Below are 22,673 nucleotides of genomic sequence, written 5' to 3'. Positions count from 1 at the left end.
TCCATTGGTGGCCGGTATGTTGCGAACGCAAAATAAAGAAACCTATTGTCTCTAGATTTCGAATTAACACTCGTGTGAGATAGCACAGTAGGCAGTAAAACGCTATAAAAGCAGAGCAGAATCACAATAAATTATCAGTCTTTATCAAACCGTGACACGCAGTGTTCCTATTTATCCGAACAGAACCAAGCCTGAGTTAAACTTTGATATTCAAAAGAACTATTAGAGATTGCTTACGTGAACTATTTAGAAGTCTATACAGTCCACATCCACGGTCCACGGCAGATTGGTTTGTGACCCCCCCAGCTATCGAAGAGTGTTCCGGCGCGAACAATTATTATTATTATTACTATTATTATTATTATTATTATTATTATTATTATTATTATTATTATTATTATTATTATTATTATTATTATTATTATTATTATTATTATTATTATTATTATTATTGTTATTATTATTATTATTATTATTATTATTATTATTATTATTATTATTATTATTATTATTATTATTATTATTATTATTATTATTAAAATTACTCTTGCATACCGAAGATCGTCGATACATTCCAGACCAACTGAAATTTCGAGAAGAATCAGATATCTTCAAACTTCATAGCTTCAATAAAAATCAACTATAAATTTGTCGTACCTAGCCTACTATATTAGCAAATTGAAAAGGAATTGTTTCAAGTTTGGAATATATAGTTGTAGAATAGTAGCTGTTTAATGTAACTAATCTGTACTTTAATGTAGGTGCATCGCTTCAAACTCTATTAGTGAAAAAGGGGAAAGCTTGCACAATTCATACAATCAATCAACTTACTGATATTCGGAAAAGTAATGGGAGCGTGTCAGTTTTTTCGTATTCACGACATCCAGTTATGTCCCTGACATTACCCACCCGCCTTTTTTCGTGGCTTTTTGGGTATAAATTGATTAATAGCGTCGGTTATTATATGTGTGCAAAGATCAACGCCAGAATTACGGTCACGATTGGATAGTAAATAGTTGCAATCCAGTTTCTTCAGAGATCTATTCATTTCATTGAAATTACATTCTCTGTAGTCAAAGAAGTTGTTTCGGAGACGTCATTGATAACTACAGACGAACAATCACGAATGGCAATGTGAAGTGGGGGATGATGTTGGTAGGATTTAATGAGTGGGGAGGGGGCGAGGGTTATTGAGCAAGTATTTATAAGTTCAAGACTAACAAATCAGAGATCAAGCAGTCGATTGTTACTTTTATTTTGATCGTTAAACTGTTATAGTCTTGCAGTACTACAGCTATAATTAATATTCAAGAAGTTTCAGAGAAGTAGATGTTTTAGACGAGCTTGCAATATCGGGAAATAAATAATTTGGCGAAGAGCGAGACCATTTAATGCCGGGGAAATTATAGTCGCCCATAATAATCACCTTATCGTCTAAAGCCATTTGATTTTCAATTTGTGAGAGCGAGTTCAAATGCTGATCAAACAGGGAGATATCATTGATGCGATCAGGCGGGATATAAAGAACACAAATATAGAGCGTGTGGTCTGAGAACATGAGAGCAAACCAAAACTGCTCGACACCAGTGCAGTTCAAGAGAGACAACTGTTGACATTTAAATTTTAAGCGACAGGCGAGCAATACACCACCACCGCTTTTATTATGACTGTTCTGCTCGGTGCGATCCTGCCTGTAAACAGAGAACGAATCACCGAATATTTGCTTAGAGAGAATGTTACCGTTTAACCATGTCTCCGTAAACAAGTATATGTCGTAGGCACCGTCAGAGCAAGTGAGACGATAATCTTCAAGAGAGCAGTGGATTCCTCCAACGTTCTGATAGTACACGCTTAGACTAATGTTGTCAGAAATTTAGATTTGTGTTGAAAGGGAATGGGGTTCGGTGAGCGACGCATGGGGGATCGTGGGTAGACTGGACAAGACATTTTTGATGGAATTGCCGGCATTAGTGGGGATTTCAAGCGAGTGCTGTTGCTGATATATTGAAGCCGAGGAAGTGGGGGACGCGGTGAATTCGGTATGTGATGAGTTGCCTGTTTCGAACTGAGTGCTAAAAAAGGGGAGATAGATATGCTATGTGACCAGAACTCTGGTGAATTGATCACCTTTTCATAGGAATTTAGGACGGCTATTTTGAAAGAGACAAAAGAAAGAGGTCTGTTAATATTCAAACGTACCAGTTTTTGACACCAAATTAAACTTCTGCTCCACTCAATTCTAGAACTAACATAGTTAATAATATTTTCCTCAGTTTCAGTAGGCATGAATCGTGTTAAGTAGTACTATTTTTCTGTAACAGTAGTACCATTACTTACGGAGCGTTCCAATTCATCTCGAAATTGGTTGTTACAGCAAACTTTGGCACAGGGCAGGCATACGGCAGAAAGTTTGTATTGAATCAGTTAATTCACCGACCAGTTTTAATGTAGAATTGGTGCGTTGGAGAATCAAGCTCATCGTATCAGTGGATGATGCGTTTTTATTTGCAGACCCACGGAATTTAGGGCAAAACCAACACACTCCAGGAGAGTCCCGAATGGTTTTAGAAAGAGTGCTGTTCACATTTGAGCATTTAACATGATAACTACCATAGCAAGATTCACAGGTTATCTTGCCACTTCTCGATCCAGATGAACCAAAACAAGGTTCAGCATTGCAATTACTTCTCGTCATGTTCATATAATGATTTTGACAGGAACGTGAGTGCGAAAGTGACGTGAGTGCTAATGGCTTGATAAACGTAGCACAAACCAAAGCGAATCAACAGCGATCAAATGAAAGTTTTACCACTGAATTGTAATGAAGAGTAACCGTAGATAGACTACGTTGTAGAATTCACTTCAAATCACTAGATACACCGCAAAGTAGATAGATTACGGTTAATTATACAGGTAAAAACTGAAATACAGGGGAGCGAAAAAATAACACTTCTAAGTACTTTTTATACACTGAACCAAAAAAAGCCCAAGCCAGTGACCCCACTTCATTTTCTTAAGGATGACCTACGCGAGCAAAACAAAGCATTTACTATGTTATACTAGTTAATGTACAAACAATCCCTTGTTTTTTTTCAAAAATTGAAGAGAAACATTTTGAATAGAATACCACAATATCCTAGATAGATCCTAGATAAATAACTTCGTAAGACCATTGGATGACCTGGTATTCGGCATTCGTCTGATGGAACAAGTTTTTGGGATCTTGAATGTGGAAACAGTATGACCTGAGTTTTTGCTGCAATGATCACAATTTTTTATCTTGTAAAATATTCAGTTAGAGGTGGGATGTCTGATGTAAAAATGTTGTATAGGATGAGATCTAGGATACTTCCTTGGGATACACCAGCAGGAACAGTAAATATTTCTGAAAATGCATTATTCAGAGACGCCTGGAATGCTCTATTTTCAAGATAATTTTTGATAATCTTAATGAGATACATCGGAAAATTATACCGATGCAGTTTAAACACCAGGCCATCGTGCCACACATTGTGGAATGCCTTTTCAATATTAAATATTGCCATGGCGATCGTTTTGGACACTGATTTGTTTTGCTGGATGACGTTGTTAACCCGGAACCCAAACTGTTCTTCCAGTAATATATCCTGTTCATGTGCGAAAGAAACCATAATGTTTTACCAATAACATACTTATGTGATGTCCAAACGTTGCTATTCATCCATGAAAATTTGTATAAATCCACAGTACACCATAACCTACAGTTCCCAACTATATCCCATTCTAGAACAACACGCCGTAGTAACAATTTGTTTCGTGTTCGAGCAGCTACAAGCCTTGGTCAAAGACGGATCCTTTCTGTTGGTCCAACTAAATATAATGCACTTCCGCCTGACATACGAGGAATAAGCAATCGTGCCGCATTTGCGGCTAGACTAAAGTACCATTTTACGCACAGACTGAACGAGATATTTAGCTAATTTAGTTTTTTGTTTTATAATGTAATGTATTTATCGTCAACAGTATTTCATATTAACAACTAATTACCTAAAATATTTGTACTTTCTTTCCAACATAGCTTAGTAATTAAATTGTGGATCCCTTAAAAGGAAATCTTTTCCACTGGGATTTATTTGTTTGGAGCCGGGAAAAGCCCGCTGGAACTGAGGTTCTTTAAACCTCTTTCTCCAACAGGCATAAAACCTTCTCGTCTTTTGCATCTACAGATTACAAATATCCAACAGATACATTTTTTAGCTTAAAAATACAGCTATCACTAATCTTTATCTCAACATAACAAATTAAAAAAAATAAATAAATAAAGTAACATGAAAACTCTAACTGTGCCTGTCTCTGAGATCGTAAATAGAATTAAAGCTAACTAGAGAGAGTATTCCGGAAACGTTTTTTTGCAGTAGTACGCGACAAGTGGAAATCGAAAACATCTGAACAGCGATTGAAAAGGCGACACATGCTGAGGAAAGGTTCGTTATATGCATAATTTGTTCTAGCACGAGGTAACCTCAGAAATGGCTGGTATCGAAGACTGCGTTGATGGATGTTGAAATTCAATTTTTGTAACAGATCTGGACAATCAATTCGTGATAATATTAAATCAGAAACAAAAACTGCTTTCCACTTTAATAAATTGCACATCAAACCATGAATAAATAGAATCTCAGCGGACTTTGTATCAAAATTAAATTTGTATTTCTAGTATTATTATTGCCAGTGTCTATTTGTTTCTTGTTTTTCCGCTGAGACTAGTTGCGTCCACTACCAGGGGGCTTCAAATTGAAGCTTTTTGGTGTGGGGGAGTGTGGTGGGCAAAAAAAAAGAAAGCAAGAATTCGCCTTTGTATTGACTTTTCAAACAGCTTGGATAGGGCAGAAAGTAAGCTGAAGAGCCGATAGCTCTTGGAAAAGTAAATATCTTTTCCCGGTTTCAAAACTGGAATAACTTTAGCTAACTTTAGGGAAGTAGCCAAGCTCCCAGCACCTGTTGAAAATTTTAGCTAAAAAAATGAGCGAATACTCAAATGTTTCACCTCAATGTTGAATGTGTTGTCGAAACCGGGGGCCTTCATATTTTTGGATTTTTTTACAATAGCCATCAGCTCATTCGCAGATCAAATCAACGCCTTAGGCAACATCATCATCGCATATGCAATATAATGAGTTGGTTGTACTAAATTGGAATGCTTGATCACTCAGGAGCAAAACTATTGAATTGTTCGACTTCCTTCAAGAGAAGGATGCCGATGTTGCTATTTTAACTGAAACTCATCTTAAACCTGAAATTTCTATTTTTATATCTAATTACAGAGTTCACAGGCTCGACTGGACAATTACCAGAGGAGGAGGAGTTGCCATTGCCATTAAACGATCCTTTCAGCACAGGCTTCTGCCTGTCTTTAAAATGCAACTTATAGAAGCCATCGGAATTGAGATTACATCGATGATGGGACCCATCATCATCGTTGCAGCGTACTGCCCAAACAAACAAATCTTCGAGATGCATCATTGAAGTGAGATCTGGCTATGCTCACTCGACGACATAACAAATTTATCATTGCTGGGGACCTGAACGCACGGCATGAGCTGTGAGGAAACAAAAGACAGAATCGAAGCGGATTCGTACTTGCCGAAGATTACGATCAGCAACATCGCCATAAACAGCTCTCCGGTTGTCTTCAACGAGCTCTCTTTCAACCACTTTCCAGTAATATTGACGTTGGAATCTTCACCAGAAACAGTCCCTATTCAACCTCGGAGGAACTATTATCGCACCGACTGGGTCCAATTTCAACAAATTACCGACCAACTTATCAATATCGATTTGCCACTATACTCCCCAACGTAAATCGATGCGGCCCTATCTTCCTTCCAGCATTCAATCACAGTCGCTCGTGATAGAACGGTTCCAGTACAACATATGCAGAGTTCCTCTCTTTAAATTGACAGTGTCACCAAGAAACTCATCCGACTTCGAATTATCTACCGGAAGCATTATCAACGAATTGGCATCCTAGATAAAAAGACCTCTTATAACAACTTAACTAGGATAATCCAGGAAAGTATAACTGAGCTTCGCAACAGGAACAGCAAAAGCTTCGAGAAATTCTCCCACATTCAAAGCCCTTCTGGTCCTTAACAAAGGTGCTTAAGAAAAACCGAGGATTATTCCTCCTCTGATGATGATGGTCCCACCTCATACCCCTACAAAGGTGTGAGCAGAACGAGTTATCTAAATGATAATTAATATTTTTGCACATATCTTAACCAGTAAACAAAAGAAAACGATCTGATTAATCTAGCAGGTATTGATTCTTCTTCAAAAGAACGACTGACCACAAAATAACATTCAAATATTTCGGATTTACTATCCAGGGTTAATCAAGAAAATTTCCAACCCGGGAAGATCCTTGATCACATCAGGAATCGAACCTGATATCTTTACCAGTATCAGACAGTAATTCACCTGGCCCCTCCCGCCGGACCAGTTCATCGCTACACACATCAGCTACGATGGAGTAACGAGACTGCGGATGAGCAGAGCCAAGCCCAATTCCATCAACAACTGTCGATCCCAATTAATCTCCCGAATCAATTCCTTAAATTATTAATCAAACCTTGCGATCAAGGTCAAGAGCAAACTTAACACACTGAATGCTAAGGCTCTTCGGCCAGTCCTATTCGCTTTCCAAATAGTCACTACCTGCTTCGCGCGCGAGGCTCAAACATTTGTAGACTGCTCATTATTTTTAACTCTCAAACAAACTAAAAATCCATCATCATCATACCGAACATAGTAACTTAATTCGTCTCACAATAATATATATAAACAAAAAGAAAAAGAAAATACAATCTTCGTAATACGTAAAAAAAATAAAAAATCTAAAAAATTTGAATTAACTAACTAAATATTTGCTTACAAAGCGGACTTTATGTGTGAAATACATAACCTTTTGAACTCCACCAATGTCGCTGCGCGTTTGATTTCTCTTGGCATCGAATTGAAAAAACCTATTCCCTTGTACAACAATGAGTTTTGCGATCTGGCTAACAGAAAGCTTGGTGTTCTAGCATCAGATGCGTTTCTAGTATTGTACCTATGCAAATCAGTTCCTCTTTCAATTCGATCACACAAATATCGAGGCAGCATGCCGTTTAATATCTTGAAAATAAATACCATGGTTAAGTAGTAAATTCTCTGTTTCACTGAAAGCCATTGTAATGCGTTCAGTAGAAAACCTGACGAGGTATATCTACTACATTTTAGAATTAATCGCATGATTTTATTTTGCAGTCGCTGTAATCTCAAGATTTGTGTGTTATTAGCAAGAAATAGAATGGATGGGCAAAAGTCAATGTGTGGTGAAATGACTGTTGTATACAAAAGAATCTTACTATGGGTCGTTAAGTCATTTTTCAAACGACATAATAAACCATACTTTTTGGCAATCTTCTTGATGACGTTATTGATATGAGATTTGAATGTTAACTTTTCATCAATTATGACTCCAAGATACTTCATTTCTCTAACGCGATCAATAGTTTCACCATCAATTTCCACATTGGCGTCATGACCGGTGCTAACAGAAGAAATAACCATATATTTAGTTTTCGCGACGTTTAGTTTCAGTTGCTTAAATTTTAACCATCGAACCAGCGAACTTAGATCCTCGTTTAAATGTGCAACAGCTTCATTGAAATCTTTAGCCGTAATGAACAGAACAGTATCATCAGCAAACAAATTTATATCACAGAAACGTAAGACTCGCTTCATATCATTAATATACATAATAAACAGAATAGGACCTAACACACTTCCCTGAGGCACACCAAGTGAATTACCGAGGGAACTAGACACTACATCGTTAAAAACAGTCTTTTGAGTTCTACCACATAAATAGTTTTCAAACCATTCATGTGCCATTCCCCCGATGCCAAAACGCCGCAATGTCTGCAACAATAAAGGTCTTGAAATTGTTTCAAAGGCTCTCTTCAGATCCAAGAACACAGCAAAGATACTCTCTTTGGCTTCGATTTTCTCCTTCCATTTTGCCAATACTAGGTTCAAAGCGGTTTCACAAGAGTGACCCTTACGATATCCCGATTGTTCCGGTATTAGCAAACTGTTAGAGTTCAAATAGTTAATCAGCTGATCTTTAACAACAAGTTCCAGAATTTTTTCCAGTGTGTGCAGCATGTTAATGGGACGGTACTCCTTGGCTTTATCCGTTCCAGTAACCTTGGGGATAGGAACCACCAGAGATTCTTTCCACACTTTTGGTACGTGCCCCGTGTACAACGATTCATTTACCAAATCCAGTAGATCGTCTCCGATAACATGGAAGCAATCCTGTATCACTTTTGAGTTTACATTGTCAATACCCGTCGATTTTCCCAAATTGAAACAAATATTTTTCAATTGTTCAAAAGTGACTGGTTGAAATTCATCAAGTCTACAATAGTTATTCATCGGCTGTGTTATTTCAACAGGTTCACCTGCCAATTCAATACTTTGATTGATCTGCTGAACACTATTTATGAAATAACTGTTGAACTTTTCAGATATAATTTGTTCTGTGTGTTCTTCTATACCATCAAAAGTTATGCTTTTCGATGCACTATGTGTAGGCTTGATCAACTGTTTGAGAATTTTCCATAACTCTCTGCTGTTTTGTTGATTTTGATCGATCTTCCTCTGTATGTATTCACATCTAGTCTTCTTCAGGGCCCGTGAATAAATATTTCGAGCTTGTGTATATCTACTCCAGTGACTATCATTGTTAGTTCTACAGAATCTCTTGTACTGTTTATCCCTCTCCCGTTTTAACCGTAAGAGGTCTATTGAGTACCAACTACTCGAGCTGTTCAAACTAACATACTTTTCAGTTACTAATTCATTAGTACACTTTTTTAATATGTCAGTAAGAATAGATGCCCTGTGATCCAAATTTCCAGTCAACTGTGTACAACCCAAGCTTCTTGATACAAGTCGAGATAGGGTTTGCTTTGAATAGTTTTTCCAACACTTGATTTTCACCGTATCCTCCTCATTTCTAGAGCTACTCATTACGGAAATTGCAATTGTTTCATGATCTGAAATCTTGCAATCGGATTCCACATTTGAATAAACACCGTCGAAATTGGAATACACGTGATCTATCAATGTTTTACTGTCACCCCAGGACGCAGCTGAATATCTTTAACCACACCAGTAGAGAAGGCGAATGCGCTAGGCCAGCAGTTTGTGTGTTCTCACATGAAAGAGCCGTGACTCTGATTGGCAATCCATTCCATCATCCAGTCATTTACTTGTAAGATACCCTGAAGCATTCCCTGCCCCTCCCCATTGTCGATATACTTGAGCATAATACAATACAATATAATATAATATAATATAATATAAATTTATATAAAAAATATTATTTAATACAGTACAATATAATATATCACATCCTAATGCAATACAAAACAATATAATATAATATAATTCATTAAACATAACACAATATATCATAATATAATATAATATAATATGACATAATTTAATGCAATACAGTATACCAAGCTAGTATAAACTTTTTTAAAAAGCTGTGTAAAGCATACAAGTGAAAATCCGTTTTAAATCACCGTTGCACACGACTTTGCACGTATGAATGTCTGTTGGATATCTGTTCTGTGTGATATAACATAATATATTATAATATAACATTACACAATATATTCTTACAATATACTATAACATAAAACAATATAACACAATACATATACTCGTAATATAATATAATACATTATAATATGATATAATGCAATGCAGTATAATACCATACAACATAATATAACATAACAGAAGATACTTTATGAAATAATATGCTATGATACAATGGACCGTATGAATAAAACGTAGCATGCTTGAATTTCGGTAGTAAATGCTACATGTGGATCACGTTCCTGTCAAAAGCAGAGACTTTACTACACAACAACGTTCGAACATGTAGTATTTACTACAATTTTTCGGTAGGTAGCTCCAGAGGTTGCTACTCGTGTGTTTGCTGATAAAGTAAAGTAGAATAATTAAAACCAAACCAAACGTGTTTTACTCTGTGGACTATGTTTTTGAGAAGATACTACAAACAACAGACTTTACTACATTTCATTCATACGGCCCAATGTATAACAGTTAATGTCGCAGTGTAAGTTATGCTCTTCTTTCTCTTTTTTCTAATAATAATAATAATAATAATAATAATAATAATAATAATAATAATAATAATAATAATAATATTAATAATAATTATTACAACAACATATAATACAATGTAATATAATTCAATTCAACATATAACAAATAATGCAACCATCAACAGAACCACATGTGGCAATATACTATGTTACCATAAATATTGCACTTTAGGATGAGCTTCAAACTACAAGCCATTTCGCACCCTCTCATTCTGCTACTAACGCAGAAGGCGATAGCACCCAGTCGACGCCATTCTATTGACCAAATGTCATCATAGACGCTCGGGGAGGCATGAGAGAAGAACTTGTGAGGACTTAGTTATCTCACCATTTGACGATCACCTGGAAAATTGTGATCAATGCAGCAAACGCTCAGGTCATCTTGTTTCCACATTCAAGATCTCTTAAACTTGTTCCATCAAACGAATGCCGAACACGATTCAAAGATGAGGTCATCCAATGGTCTGACGGAATTTTCTATCTGTGACTCACCTTTGGCAGACATCTGATATTCAGGTCACATGTTGACAAAATCGTTCAAAAATGCACCATACTCATTAGGTCTCTGTATCCGCTGATCTGTAGAACATCTAAACTGTGCCTGAATAATCAGATGGCTGTCTATAAACAGTTCCTGTTTGGCGAGGCTGTGCACGAACGCACAAACAAACGCATTCAGAGTAAGATCTTAAAGATGATTCTAAATCTACTCCCTTGGACAAGGACTAATGAAGTACAGGAGATGGCCTTCCTGGATATACTAGAACCAAAATTCGAACAATACTGCACAAAATTTGAAGAGAGGTGCTCAATCTCTGTAATACAAAGTTCTGCCCATTCTTGTACAGGATAAATTTTGAAAAGGCGCCCCATAGTAAAGTAATTCGTATTCACGACTAAATAAGCAATGGAAACTAATCTGACTGTAAGTGTTCAAAAGCTGACTACATTTCTACGTGTATTTACCCTTGAATTGAAACCCCTAACATATATAGAAAACAAAGATGTGTACCATATCAAAAGTACGAGTGTGTAATGTCAGAGACATAACTGGATGTCATGAATACGAATTAAACTGACAATTTTTCTTTATGCTTCCGAATAACAATTAGTTGATCGATTGTGTGAATTGTGCAAGCTTATCCCTTTTGTCGTGAATACGAATTTTTTTACTATGGGGCGCCTTTTCAGAATTTACCCTGTACATGAATGAGCAGAACTTTATCGCGAATATCTTTTGATGTACTTAACCCAACAACATAATTTTTTATACAAGCTATTTTTTATACAAGCTATCAGAAATGTGATCAGAAATTTGTCATTAAATTTTCCACAGCGTTAGATAACCATAAATAACTGAAAAACAAAGTTTTCTAAAACTGAGAAAAATTCATCACGCTTGGTTGCCTCTTTCGCACCTGGACGTCGGTTTTGAGATAGTCAGGCACATATCAGTTCTGATTATCTACTGGACGAGTATAAAATGTAAGCATTGATTGAGAATCGTTTATTTCTTCTAGTGCTCCAGACGGAACTGGATGTCGAGGTGAGATTCTCCCACGAACATCAGTAATAACAGACCAAGTATAAAGCATGAAACGCTCAGGTCGTGCTCACATTTGTACTTCGATCGTAGGAAGGAGGAACTTAGTGCCAGAATACAGGTTGAGAATTCAGAACATGCATTTTGAAACTGAATTTAGTTTCGAAACTAGTTCAAAAACTAAATTGCAGTTGAAATCTGAGCCTCTTCTAAGTACTGAATTTAGTTAGAATTTAGAAATGTTCGAATCAGTTCTTTTTAAAACAATTAACATATTCCCAAAGAACTATGCGAAATTTTACGTTACTGTACTATATACGGTCCTTTTTTCAACCAGTTGGAGTTTGTAGTTGTTGTAGGAACTTTCTGCTAAAATGCATAGCACCGACTCAGTTTAGGTGCATCGTTTCAAAGAAGGGTAAAGCTGGCACAATTAATACAAGTGATAAAATAATTGATATTCGAAAGAAAGAAAGAAAGAAGCGTTTCAGCTATATTCGTATTCACGACATCCAGTTATGTCTGTGACATTGAACACCCATACTATTTTAGTTACAATAAACATTCTGACATACAATTAAATATTACGAAATAACCAGTACAGTTGTTTATGATAAAATAATGGTGGTTCTATGCATTTTATATAGCAAATCAGCAGAAAGTTCTACTACACACTACAACTGGTTGAAGAAATTGGCCGTATACAGTATAGTGAAGGACGCGTTTCATTGCTACCGTTAAACACGCCAAGCATAATTTCGAAAAGTTTTATGTAATTGAATCGATGCCTTGCAATAATTCCATTTTTTTTATTTTCAGCCGTTCTAAAAGATGTGCCATGTTCGCCACTAGAAATGATCAAAGATCCAAAACAGGATCGAGCACGAATGGCCAGCTACCCGAATCTTGAATATCAAAACCTATACAATGCTCTTGCTATGCTTCTAGACGTTGCTTCAAATATTCAGAATGGACTTTATTTATTCGGCAAAGCGTTTTTGCAGAGCCTTGGCTGTATTTTACCGTTTCTAGATAAGGATCTCATTGATAATCTTCCTTACCTCGCAGCGTCTAGTATGTCCGTATTGCCATCTTCCCTTCATCAGGATATAATAAATTATTTATGTTATTACATACTCCCATTCACAATTAGTAAGTTTATATAGAAAGATGCTTCTAGTTTTATTTTTTATAACCAACTTACTTGCAGCACGCCAGAGCAATGATGATCAGGAATGTCACGCATGTCAATCAGTATCTGCCGTTATTATGCTAGTGTTTCAATACTCTAGTAATCCTGCCCATCATTGTCAATTGCTGGAGTCCTTAATGAGATTAAAACATAATGTTGTAAAAGATTTGCTATGTGTGATTGCATATGGAACATCAACGAGTCGCGCCTCAGCTGCAAAATTATTGTTTTATTATTGGCCTGCCTTTGATCCAAATTTATTCGATCGAAGGGGGCTTTTATGCAAGTTTAGCAACAATTTGATTCCTTTTGTGTGTCAACGGGAGTCTTGTCCAAATTCTGGTAATGCGGAAGCCGTAAAAGTGTGCTATAATCATTGCATTAGCGTATTGTATGCTGTTGATTCTCCACCGCCGCTGTATTTGTGCATAGAATGCGCTAATGAGATACATAGAGATCATCCAGACCTTTCATTTGGAGATATTCTGCATCCTATGCAACAAGTGTCCATGATATGTGAAAACAAAGTAAATGTGTAAAACAATCTGTTTTGTTTGAAAGAAATAAACATTTTTTTTAGAATTGCAGATCCACTGACAAATCAGCAATCTCTATATGTTTTTCAAGTGAATGTGCTAGTTATAATGGTAACCATCCGATCAGATATTGCGCCCAATGTCATGGCAATCGTCACAATAACAGACGTGGTATAGACCATATTGTTCACCGAAGTCTACCACCTATGATGATTATGGATGCTGAAATGCAAACATATATGGTCGAAGCAGTCATTAGTCTACTTAGAGAGGCCAAACCACTAAATTTAGATTTTGGTAGAGAATTGTCCAGTACTTCCAAAACAATAAGCAATGGCACTCAAGACATGTTAACACTTGAAGATCGTCAATTGCTAGGTCGTTATGGAATATGGTTACTAGTAGGTAGATGTAAGCCGACAGGGGATACTCCAGTTGAAATTCTTGGTCGTTTATTATCTATGCTATTCCATTGGTTTCATGTCACAGCATATTCGTACAATGGTCAAATAGAAAGTACTCTTGAAAAACTAAAACTCGATCACGTTTGTGAATGGCTTAAAGATGTTTGTAAAAGTCATTATAAGGAATTCATTGATTGTTTACTGCCTCATCCACCAGAGTATGCCAGAGTGGGAGGGCATTGGGATTCTCTAGCATCTCGAACATCGCATTTGAAAGAAGGTTTACAAAGATTAATTTGCCTAATTCCATACGAGATTATAACCGAAAAAATTTGGAATACAATTATGCCCCATTGGATGGAAGCAGTGACTAATGACGTACCCGAAAAAGAACTGCCTGAATTAAAAGTTGTACTTAAAAAGATACTAGATCCCGAAATGTCACCTTTAGGGTTAAATGCAGAGGCAATGTACAGTTTTGTTTCGATTCGCTTCGAAAAGACAACCGCAAAAGTGCAGCAACAAGCTTTGCACTGGTTACAAAATTTAACTAAACTAGAGATTTTGGTTCCGTTACCACAATTATTTTTAATGTTTGGTAATGGCGTTAGAATTATGAAGCATGAAATGCAAACCGAGAATCGAAAAGATACAAATGGAAAAAACAGTACTAAAGCGAGCAAAGATAAGGATATATTAACACCACATAGAAGCTCAATTTGTAAGTTTCGAATCGATCAATGTTAATGGTTCATGTAATTGATGTTATTCTAATTTTCAGCGCCAGTAGTGGAAGATGATTCTGGGAACACTTCTGCAATATCAGACGATGAAGTACCTATATCACGACATACAGAATTCACAAGTGATGCTGAGCATAACTTAACATGTTGCATTCTAATGCTGGATATATTAAAAAAACAGGTAAATATTCATCTACTGTTGAGTGCTCCATAAACTATTCCCACTTATTATACAAACACCAGTAATAGTCTGAAAATTATTTATTGATCGCCTCCCGCAGTAGTAGTAGAATTTGATCAGGTTCGAGTGAGCAAGACGTCATAATCGCCTGTCTTACTACGAGGAAAGGATAAAAGAGTAATTGACGTAAACTCTTGTATACTACCGTGCTGTAAGTCCTGTCAAGAGGTTCTCCACGCAAAAATGGGCTTCAGTAGACTAGTTGAACAATAAAAGCTTCTCTAACGTCAACTCCATTCAAACACGGAAGTTGTGCATAAACTTTCGATGCAACAAGAGAAATCAAGCTTAGTTCATGAGGCTATTGATGCCCAAGAAATATTGCTTACGTCTATGAAAAATGAATTGATTTTAATAAACAAAAAAGCAACTTGACTGGCAGTGTTGTTGCCACACAAAACCAATTCACCTCAATGTTCGATACAGCAATGTCAGCAATGAAGGAAAACGTGTAAGATGATTTAAAAAAACTGATTTCCAAATTATCATCTGAATTACGTGACATGAATAACGAGCTAAACCATATCAACCAGCTATCTCTTGATACTGCGGCCACCATGAACGTAAGTTCGACATTGGCAATTGACATTCTTGACGAAATCAAGTCTTTGTCAGCACATTTGGTAGCAGCGAAGAAACCTGTGCAAATACCAGTGTCCAATGCCTCAGGCCTCAGTTTGGCGACAAAATAAGTAGAGAATTTTTTATGGCGCTTTCTTGGTAATAAAAAAGTATGGAAATCGGACTGGAGTGAATACGATGAGCGAGAATCGAAAAGACTACATCAGCAGAAACAAGCTGCGAAGGTTAAAAGTCGCAAAAAGCAAAAAACTACAACGATCAGCCCCATGGGGTTGTTCGAGCTATTGATGCGGAACAAAGCAAACAAAATTTCTAACGATCTACAATCAAAAAATTCAACCAATCGTCACACTTTTGAAACCCCAATTACACGAAAGTCTGCTCTTGATTACGAACCAACACCGAATATCTTTTGTCTTGATTTGTATTTGTTTTATAGCCAACAAAATTACATCAATAACCTAAATGTATGCAATTATATCTTTGTACATACTTACGATTTCGATATTTAAGCTTCTCTTCGCCAAGCTTGTGTTCAAGTTTTGTATGCAAGCAGTTATTTTTATAGCGTTAAGTTTCTCTGCCATTACTACCATTCTGCGATTTTGGTTGAAGCGATAAACTTTTTCTAATTATCAATCGAATTCATCGTATATAAATTAGAAATTAATCTTAGGCACACAAAATTTATCCTGGGGTAGTTGTCAATTTCTCAGGCGAAACGACATAACATGGAATTTCATCTTGCTGTCTAGCAACCACTGATCTCTAGCATGCTACTCGTAGGACTGGAAGGTTAGCTATAATTTCGATTTTATTTATAGATTCGCGTGCTTCCAACAGCTTCGCTTTTGCATCGATTGACCAATCAGAGCGATGCTTTCCCTTTGAAAATGAACAAAAATGTAAACAAGAGCAACAACAATTTAAGAAATCATAGTAATTGCAGTGAGGATTACAATATTCGTGGCCCTTGTTATCCTAGCAATGATCATCTAATAAGAAGACAACCCAACAGCATCCTGCCACCAGACAGAGTGCGTCTCGCGGCTGCGAAAGCCCACTTTTCTAGGCCGTTAGCAAATAATAGACCTATCATTCAATTCCAAAGAGGTGAGATACTGAATCTATATCCAGCGAACGACTCACGACGATCGCTGCTACGAAGCAACCCGATCATTCCTGAAGCTGAATGACGCTCAATTCTCAACACTCTTGTTTTCGGCGTCATTGACACACCCTTTAGGAGAAGAAAACGACGACAACTCTATTGCATATAATGCTTATCATCCAAATGCTCCACAATTTAATAAGTCATCATTGGAGGTCATAGTTCATGACCGGAATTTTAATAGAATGAAAATTGCGTTGAAAGTTATTGAAATTTGTAATAAAATATAAAGTAGTTCTTATGCAATAATCTTAGCTACATAAACAAGCTGGGATGAAAGTGTTAAGAGTGAAGAAGTTTTCGGCAATAATTACAATCTGTTCAGAGATGATAGCAATTTACAAATGTCTGATAAGAAATCAGGTGGTGGAATGCTCATTGCTATTTCTACAAAATTTAATGCTTAGAGAGGCAGAGGAAACACATATTTTCTGCTCAGAGTATTTTCCCCCAAAAAACACCCGTAAAGAATTATATGAAAAGTTTTTTTCAGATTGCTGAAGAAATCTTAATTAACATTCCTTCCGAAGTGAAAATACAAATTTATGATAACTTCAGTCACCGTGACATTGACTTCTTCCTAGACTTTGAAAATAAAAGCATTCTACTACCAGCGGTAGGAGAGAATGAAAACCCTGCAATATATCTTTGATCAAGTTGCATGCTTGAGACTCAACCAAATAAATTACGTTTTTTTGTTAATAACTATTTATTGTAATATGAGTTAAATTTAAATTATTATGATTTAAATTGGATGTTCAGTCACAAGTGGTGACTTTTCAGCCCTATTATGAAGACTTAGGCTGCTCGGCCATCCATGGAAGTTGACCATCAATGTCAACTTCCCTCTCTGAGCAGCCTAAATAGCCGTGTAGTGTCGGTAGCGGTTCCCCAACTGGCTAAAAATAACGCTACGGTCCACCTGTACCGGTGGTATAAGTCCACCAAACAGGTAAACCGTGGCATCCGGCGGAATTATTTTTTACCACGAATTGGTCCACTGGTTTCCTGTTCCATGTCGTAAAAGGCCACAAAAATAGGAACTCCTTAGTCAAGGTGTATTTCCGTGCCGATGGCTGAATGGCTGCATGAGGTTAAACAATGCAGTCGTGAACGGAATATCTTGGGGTTTTCCCTTACTGTGTTAAGGCCATCGTCCAAGTACCATGCGCGCGGGTGGTTTTAGGAAATTTTCGATGGAAATTTCGAAAAATTTGCCAAAACCAAAAACATACAGACCATTGAAATACATTTATCTATCTACAGGGTGAAAATGGCTGGAAAATTCGGAGGATTTTCCGAGTCTTATCAAAAATAGCTCTGAAAAATGAGTGTTTTTGTGATCTTTCACAATTATCTGGAAAAATAAAGCGATGACATAAACTTTTTTTTTCAAATAAACTTTACTATAGATACACAGATTACATTCGGACACATTTTTGGAAAACCTTTTCACGCTTTTCATAGAAAATCCACGAATTTCAAAAATTTCCACGAAATCGGTTATATGAAATTCGTTGATTTTCCATGAAAAGCGTGAAAAGGTTTTCCAAAAATGTGTCCGATTGTGATCCTTGTTGCCAGCATGAGGTTTTTTTTGAAAAAAAAATTTCATTCCATCGAATTATTTTTTCAAATAATTGTGAAAAATTACAAAAAAAGCTCATTTTTTCAGCGCTATTTTTGATAAGACTCGTAAAATCCTCCGAATTTTCCAGTCATTTTCACCCTGTAGATAGATAAAAGTATTTCAAAGGTCTGTATGTTTTTGGTTTTGTCAAATTTTTCGAAATTTCCATCGAAAATTTCCTAAAACCACCCGCGCGCATGGTACTTGGACGATGGCCTTAAGCGAAGCTCTGGCACAGTGGACGACTTCTTTCTTCGCAACTCGTGGGATTTAAATGATTAAAACATTTAAAAAAAATCCTTACATGGTTCGCTATAGGCGATTATAAGCCAACATATTTGGTTTCTTGTAGTTGTTTACGGTTGGTGCTGGAGGTGGAATGTTCGTTACTCTAATTGATAATGGTTAGAGTGGCACAAATCAATCTTCAGTATAAACGTACAGCAACTATGAATCTATCCAGGCTTCTGCAAGAAGGTAAAGCAGTCTTTGTTGCCTTTAACAAGACCGGAATGACTAATCCACGTGAAATGCCTCGAGCATGCATACTTGCAAATAGTGCTCTCGATATTTCTCTCATATCGGAGCTCACAACTCGGGAGATTTGTGCTGTCACAGTTGGTATGACTATTGATGGCATGAACAGGAAATATGTCTATTGTTCGGCATATTTACCGCATAACCAACCTTCGCCAAGCGATGACTTCAAAACGGTTCGATCATACTGCTGCAAGAGTGATTTACCGCTTGTAATCGGCAGTGACATAAATGCTCACCATATCATTTGGGGCAGCACAGATATAAATTCGAGAGGCTCTGATATGATGGAATTTGTGAGCAGTACAAATCTGCACATAGTCAATGCAGGAAACCGTCCAACTTTTGCGAGATCTGGAAGAGAGGAGGTTTTGGACGTAACTCTCTGCTCTGATAGAATTGCGCATGAGTTGGTGAATTGGCTCGTCTCCGATGAGCTCGAACCTTCGTTGTCTGATCATAAGTACATCTTCTTTGATCATTCAAACGTTAAATTTGATATTATCACATATCGTAATCCCAAATCTACAAACTGGGACCTCTATGAAGAGGGCTTGGCGACTAGATTTTACGGGTACCAACCAACAATTGAAACCCCAATTGATTTAGAAAATGTTGTCGACGAGACAAATTCACTCATAGTTGCAGCATATGAAGAGGCTTGTCCACTTCGGATTGTGCGAGCTACTAGAGGAACTCCTTGGTGGAATGCTGAACTTGCTAGACTAAGGAAACTATGCAGAAGAGCTTGGAACCACCGACGCAGAGATGGGTCGGAGGCATTCAGGTTGGCTCGAAGGGCTTACAAAAATGCTCTTCGATCGTCTGAGCGAAGTGGTTGGAAAAGCCTCTGCACAAATGTCTCTAGTCTCAACGAGGCTAGCAGATTAAATATGTTACTTTCGAAGTCTAATGACTTTAATGTCAGTATCTTAAGAACTTCAGATGGTGAACACTTGTCTGAAGAAGGTGATGTACTTCACTATCTTTTTAACACTCACTTTCCAGGATGTATGGATCCATCACCGACAGCTCTTCCCGAGACTATTTCAGGTAGTTACGATTCTTGGGCCCTTGCTCGAAGCGTTGTGACGATTGAATCGGTCAAATGGGCAGTTGAGAGTTTTGCTCCGTACAAGTCTCCTGGAAAGGATGGAGTTTTCCCAGTGTTACTGCAGAAAGGGTATGAACATTTCAAACATGTTTTGAAGAAAATACTTACTTTTAGTCTTGCGACAGGATATATTCCAAGAACCTGGCAGGAAATAATTGTCAAATTTATTCCCAAAGGCGGTCGCGACACATGTGAGGAAGCGAAGAGTTTCAGGCCTATCAGTCTTAGCTCATTTCATCTTAAAACAGTGGAACGCATAGTCGATCACTATATCAGGAATGTTAGTTTGGGCGTGCATCCGCTACATGGAATGCAACATGCTTACCAGCGTGGAAAGTCCACTACAACCCTGTTACATGATGTTGTGTACAACATTGAAAAAGCTTTCTCACAAAAGCAATCTTGCTTGGGAGTTTTCCTAGATATTGAAGGTGCCTTTGATAACATATCTTTCAATTCAATTCTGGAAGCAGCCCGTGGTCATGGCATACCTTCAAGTATCACAAATTGGATACACGCAATGCTTAGCAATCGACTTCTTTGTTCATCGCTTCGGCAAGCAGAGATTAGAAAGCTGAGTGTCTGTGGGTGTCCTCAAGGTGGTGTACTATCCCCACTTTTATGGAATCTAGTCGCTGATGGTCTGTTAAGGAAACTTAATAACCTTGGATTTCCGACTTATGGTTTTGCCGACGATTATCATATATTGATGACCGGTATAAGCATTAACACTCTCTTCGATTTAATGCAACAAGCCCTGCGATCTGTTGAACAATGGTGTTGTCAGGTTGGATTATCTGTAAATCCGGGCAAAACATCAATGGTGCTTTTCACTCATCGTAGGATAATCACAGGAGCTCGTCCGTTGCAGTTCTTAGGTTCAGAAGTCACTGTGGTCGATCAAGTTAAATACGTCGGGGTTATTCTTGACTCAAAACTGAATTGGTCTGCTCACATTGACTTCAGGATTAAAAGAGCTTGCATGGCTTTCGGCCAATGCAGACGAGCTTTTGGAAAATCATGGAGACTCAAACCCAGATATATTTATTGGATCTACACAACTATTGTCTTGTATGGTGGCAGAAAGGAGAAGTTGCGACAGTTCATTCAAAGCTAAATCATCTCCAAAGGATGGTCCTAATGGCGATGACAGGAGCATTAACGACAACTCCTACTGCTGCTCTAGAGGCGCTACTGTGTATTAAACCACTACATGTGTTCCTAAAACAAGAAGCATTATCTTGTGCATACCGTCTTAGGGTTACAGGGCTTTGGAACAGTAACCCATTAGATTATGCTACCAGCCACACTCGCTTGTGGTCTCAAATGGTTACGTGGGATGAGTATTTACTCGCTCCTAGTGACCTAACTCTCACATGCAGTTTTTCATTCAAAACATTCAATGTGAGCTATCCTCTTCGTGAGGAATGGTTGTCTGGTTTTCTGGAACGACAACTTGATGAACACATAGTTTGTTATACGGACGGTTCTCTGTTGAATGGTCGTACTGGTGCTGGTGTCTACTGTCGTGAAATGAGGCTGGAACAGTCTCATTCACTTGGTAGATACTGTACTGTGTTCCAAGCAGAAATCTACGCAATTATGTGTGGAGTACAATCGGCACTTCAGCAGAGGATCTGTGGTAAACGTATCTAGTTTTGTTCCGACAGTCAGGCAGCCTTAAAAGCACTCAGTTCGAATGACTCACGGTCGAATCTAGTGATCGCATGTCGAACTCAAATTGAAGACCTTAGCATCTCAAATGCCTTTTTACTTCTTATGGGTACCCGGCCACTCTGGTATTACTGGAAATGAATGGGTTGATGAGTTGGCTAGAGCTGGTGCAACGAATGATTTCGTTGGTCCTGAACCAGCTTTACCACTTTCAACTAGTTGGATAAAGCACAAGATTCGTTCTTGGGCTGCATCCAAATATGCCAGCTACTGGCGCAGTTTGCAAACTTGCGCTCAGACAATAGCATTTCTACCAGATTTAAATCTGAAAATGTCAAAGTGTCTACTGCATTTCTCCAAGCACCATTGCAGTATTCTGGTCAGGGCTCTGACTGGACATTGCAAACTCAATTCTCACATGGCTACTATTCAACGTGCGGTACCTCATATCATCTGATATGTAACTGTCCCGCATTGACGCAGCTACGTATCCGGGTTTTTGGTTCTTCATACATGGTTGAGTCAATGTATGCGGAGCTAAAATTGAAGGATATTCTCTCGTTTCTCACCCAATGGGGTAAGGAGCTATAGTCAGAAGGGTTCATCGTTCTTCCTGGAGTGAATGAATCCCTTCTGTATTCACCTTAAATAGGGTTTAGCAGATTGTTTGGCATCCTTTAGGGGGTACCGAATCGTACCCTGCTCGTACATACTGCGAGTCGTTCTGCATTCTTCCGGGAGTGCAAAATGGTATCGCTTTTGTAAGATCTCTAAATCCCCTCGGGGGTTGGAGGTTTTATTAACAGCAGACTGTTCGGGACCTCGCAGAGGTTCAGAATTTACTTCTGCTTCCACTAAATGTGATCCTCAGCAGATCTGCTTTTATGTGTTTTTGTGTCGTCAATTTTTCCCATCCTCCTAGTCCAACCCTTACCATTTCCTTTCAATCCTTCCCTCTTATATATCGGGAAAATGATGCTAAAAACAAATTGATGGCAAGGCACAAATCTCCAAATATCAAGGGGAACGTGCCATTTGAGCCAATTTGTTCTGATTCCTGATTCCTGCTAAATA

The 22,673-nt window shown here is 37.7% G+C and overlaps 1 protein-coding gene across 5 annotated transcripts in view; it reads left to right on the top strand.

Moving 5' to 3' along the window:
• Positions 1–22,673, top strand: part of LOC131438980 (protein unc-79 homolog) — a 676,107-nt gene that overhangs the window by 72,986 nt on the left and 580,448 nt on the right. For all 5 annotated transcript variants that reach the window (XR_009231033.1, XM_058609436.1, XM_058609433.1 and 2 more), the window contains 4 exons: positions 12,595–12,927; positions 12,986–13,494; positions 13,548–14,628; positions 14,689–14,831. Coding sequence is in view for 4 of the 5 variants with exons in the window: in XM_058609436.1 (XP_058465419.1) it covers positions 12,595–12,927; positions 12,986–13,494; positions 13,548–14,628; positions 14,689–14,831 (2,066 nt within the window). In the remaining variant the exon portion in view is untranslated. The remainder of the gene's footprint in view (positions 1–12,594; positions 12,928–12,985; positions 13,495–13,547; positions 14,629–14,688; positions 14,832–22,673) is intronic.

The sequence above is a fragment of the Malaya genurostris genome, chromosome 3 (assembly GCF_030247185.1).
Source record: "Malaya genurostris strain Urasoe2022 chromosome 3, Malgen_1.1, whole genome shotgun sequence".
Taxonomy (NCBI): domain Eukaryota; kingdom Metazoa; phylum Arthropoda; class Insecta; order Diptera; family Culicidae; genus Malaya; species Malaya genurostris.
This window is presented reverse-complemented; position numbering and strand designations above follow the sequence as displayed.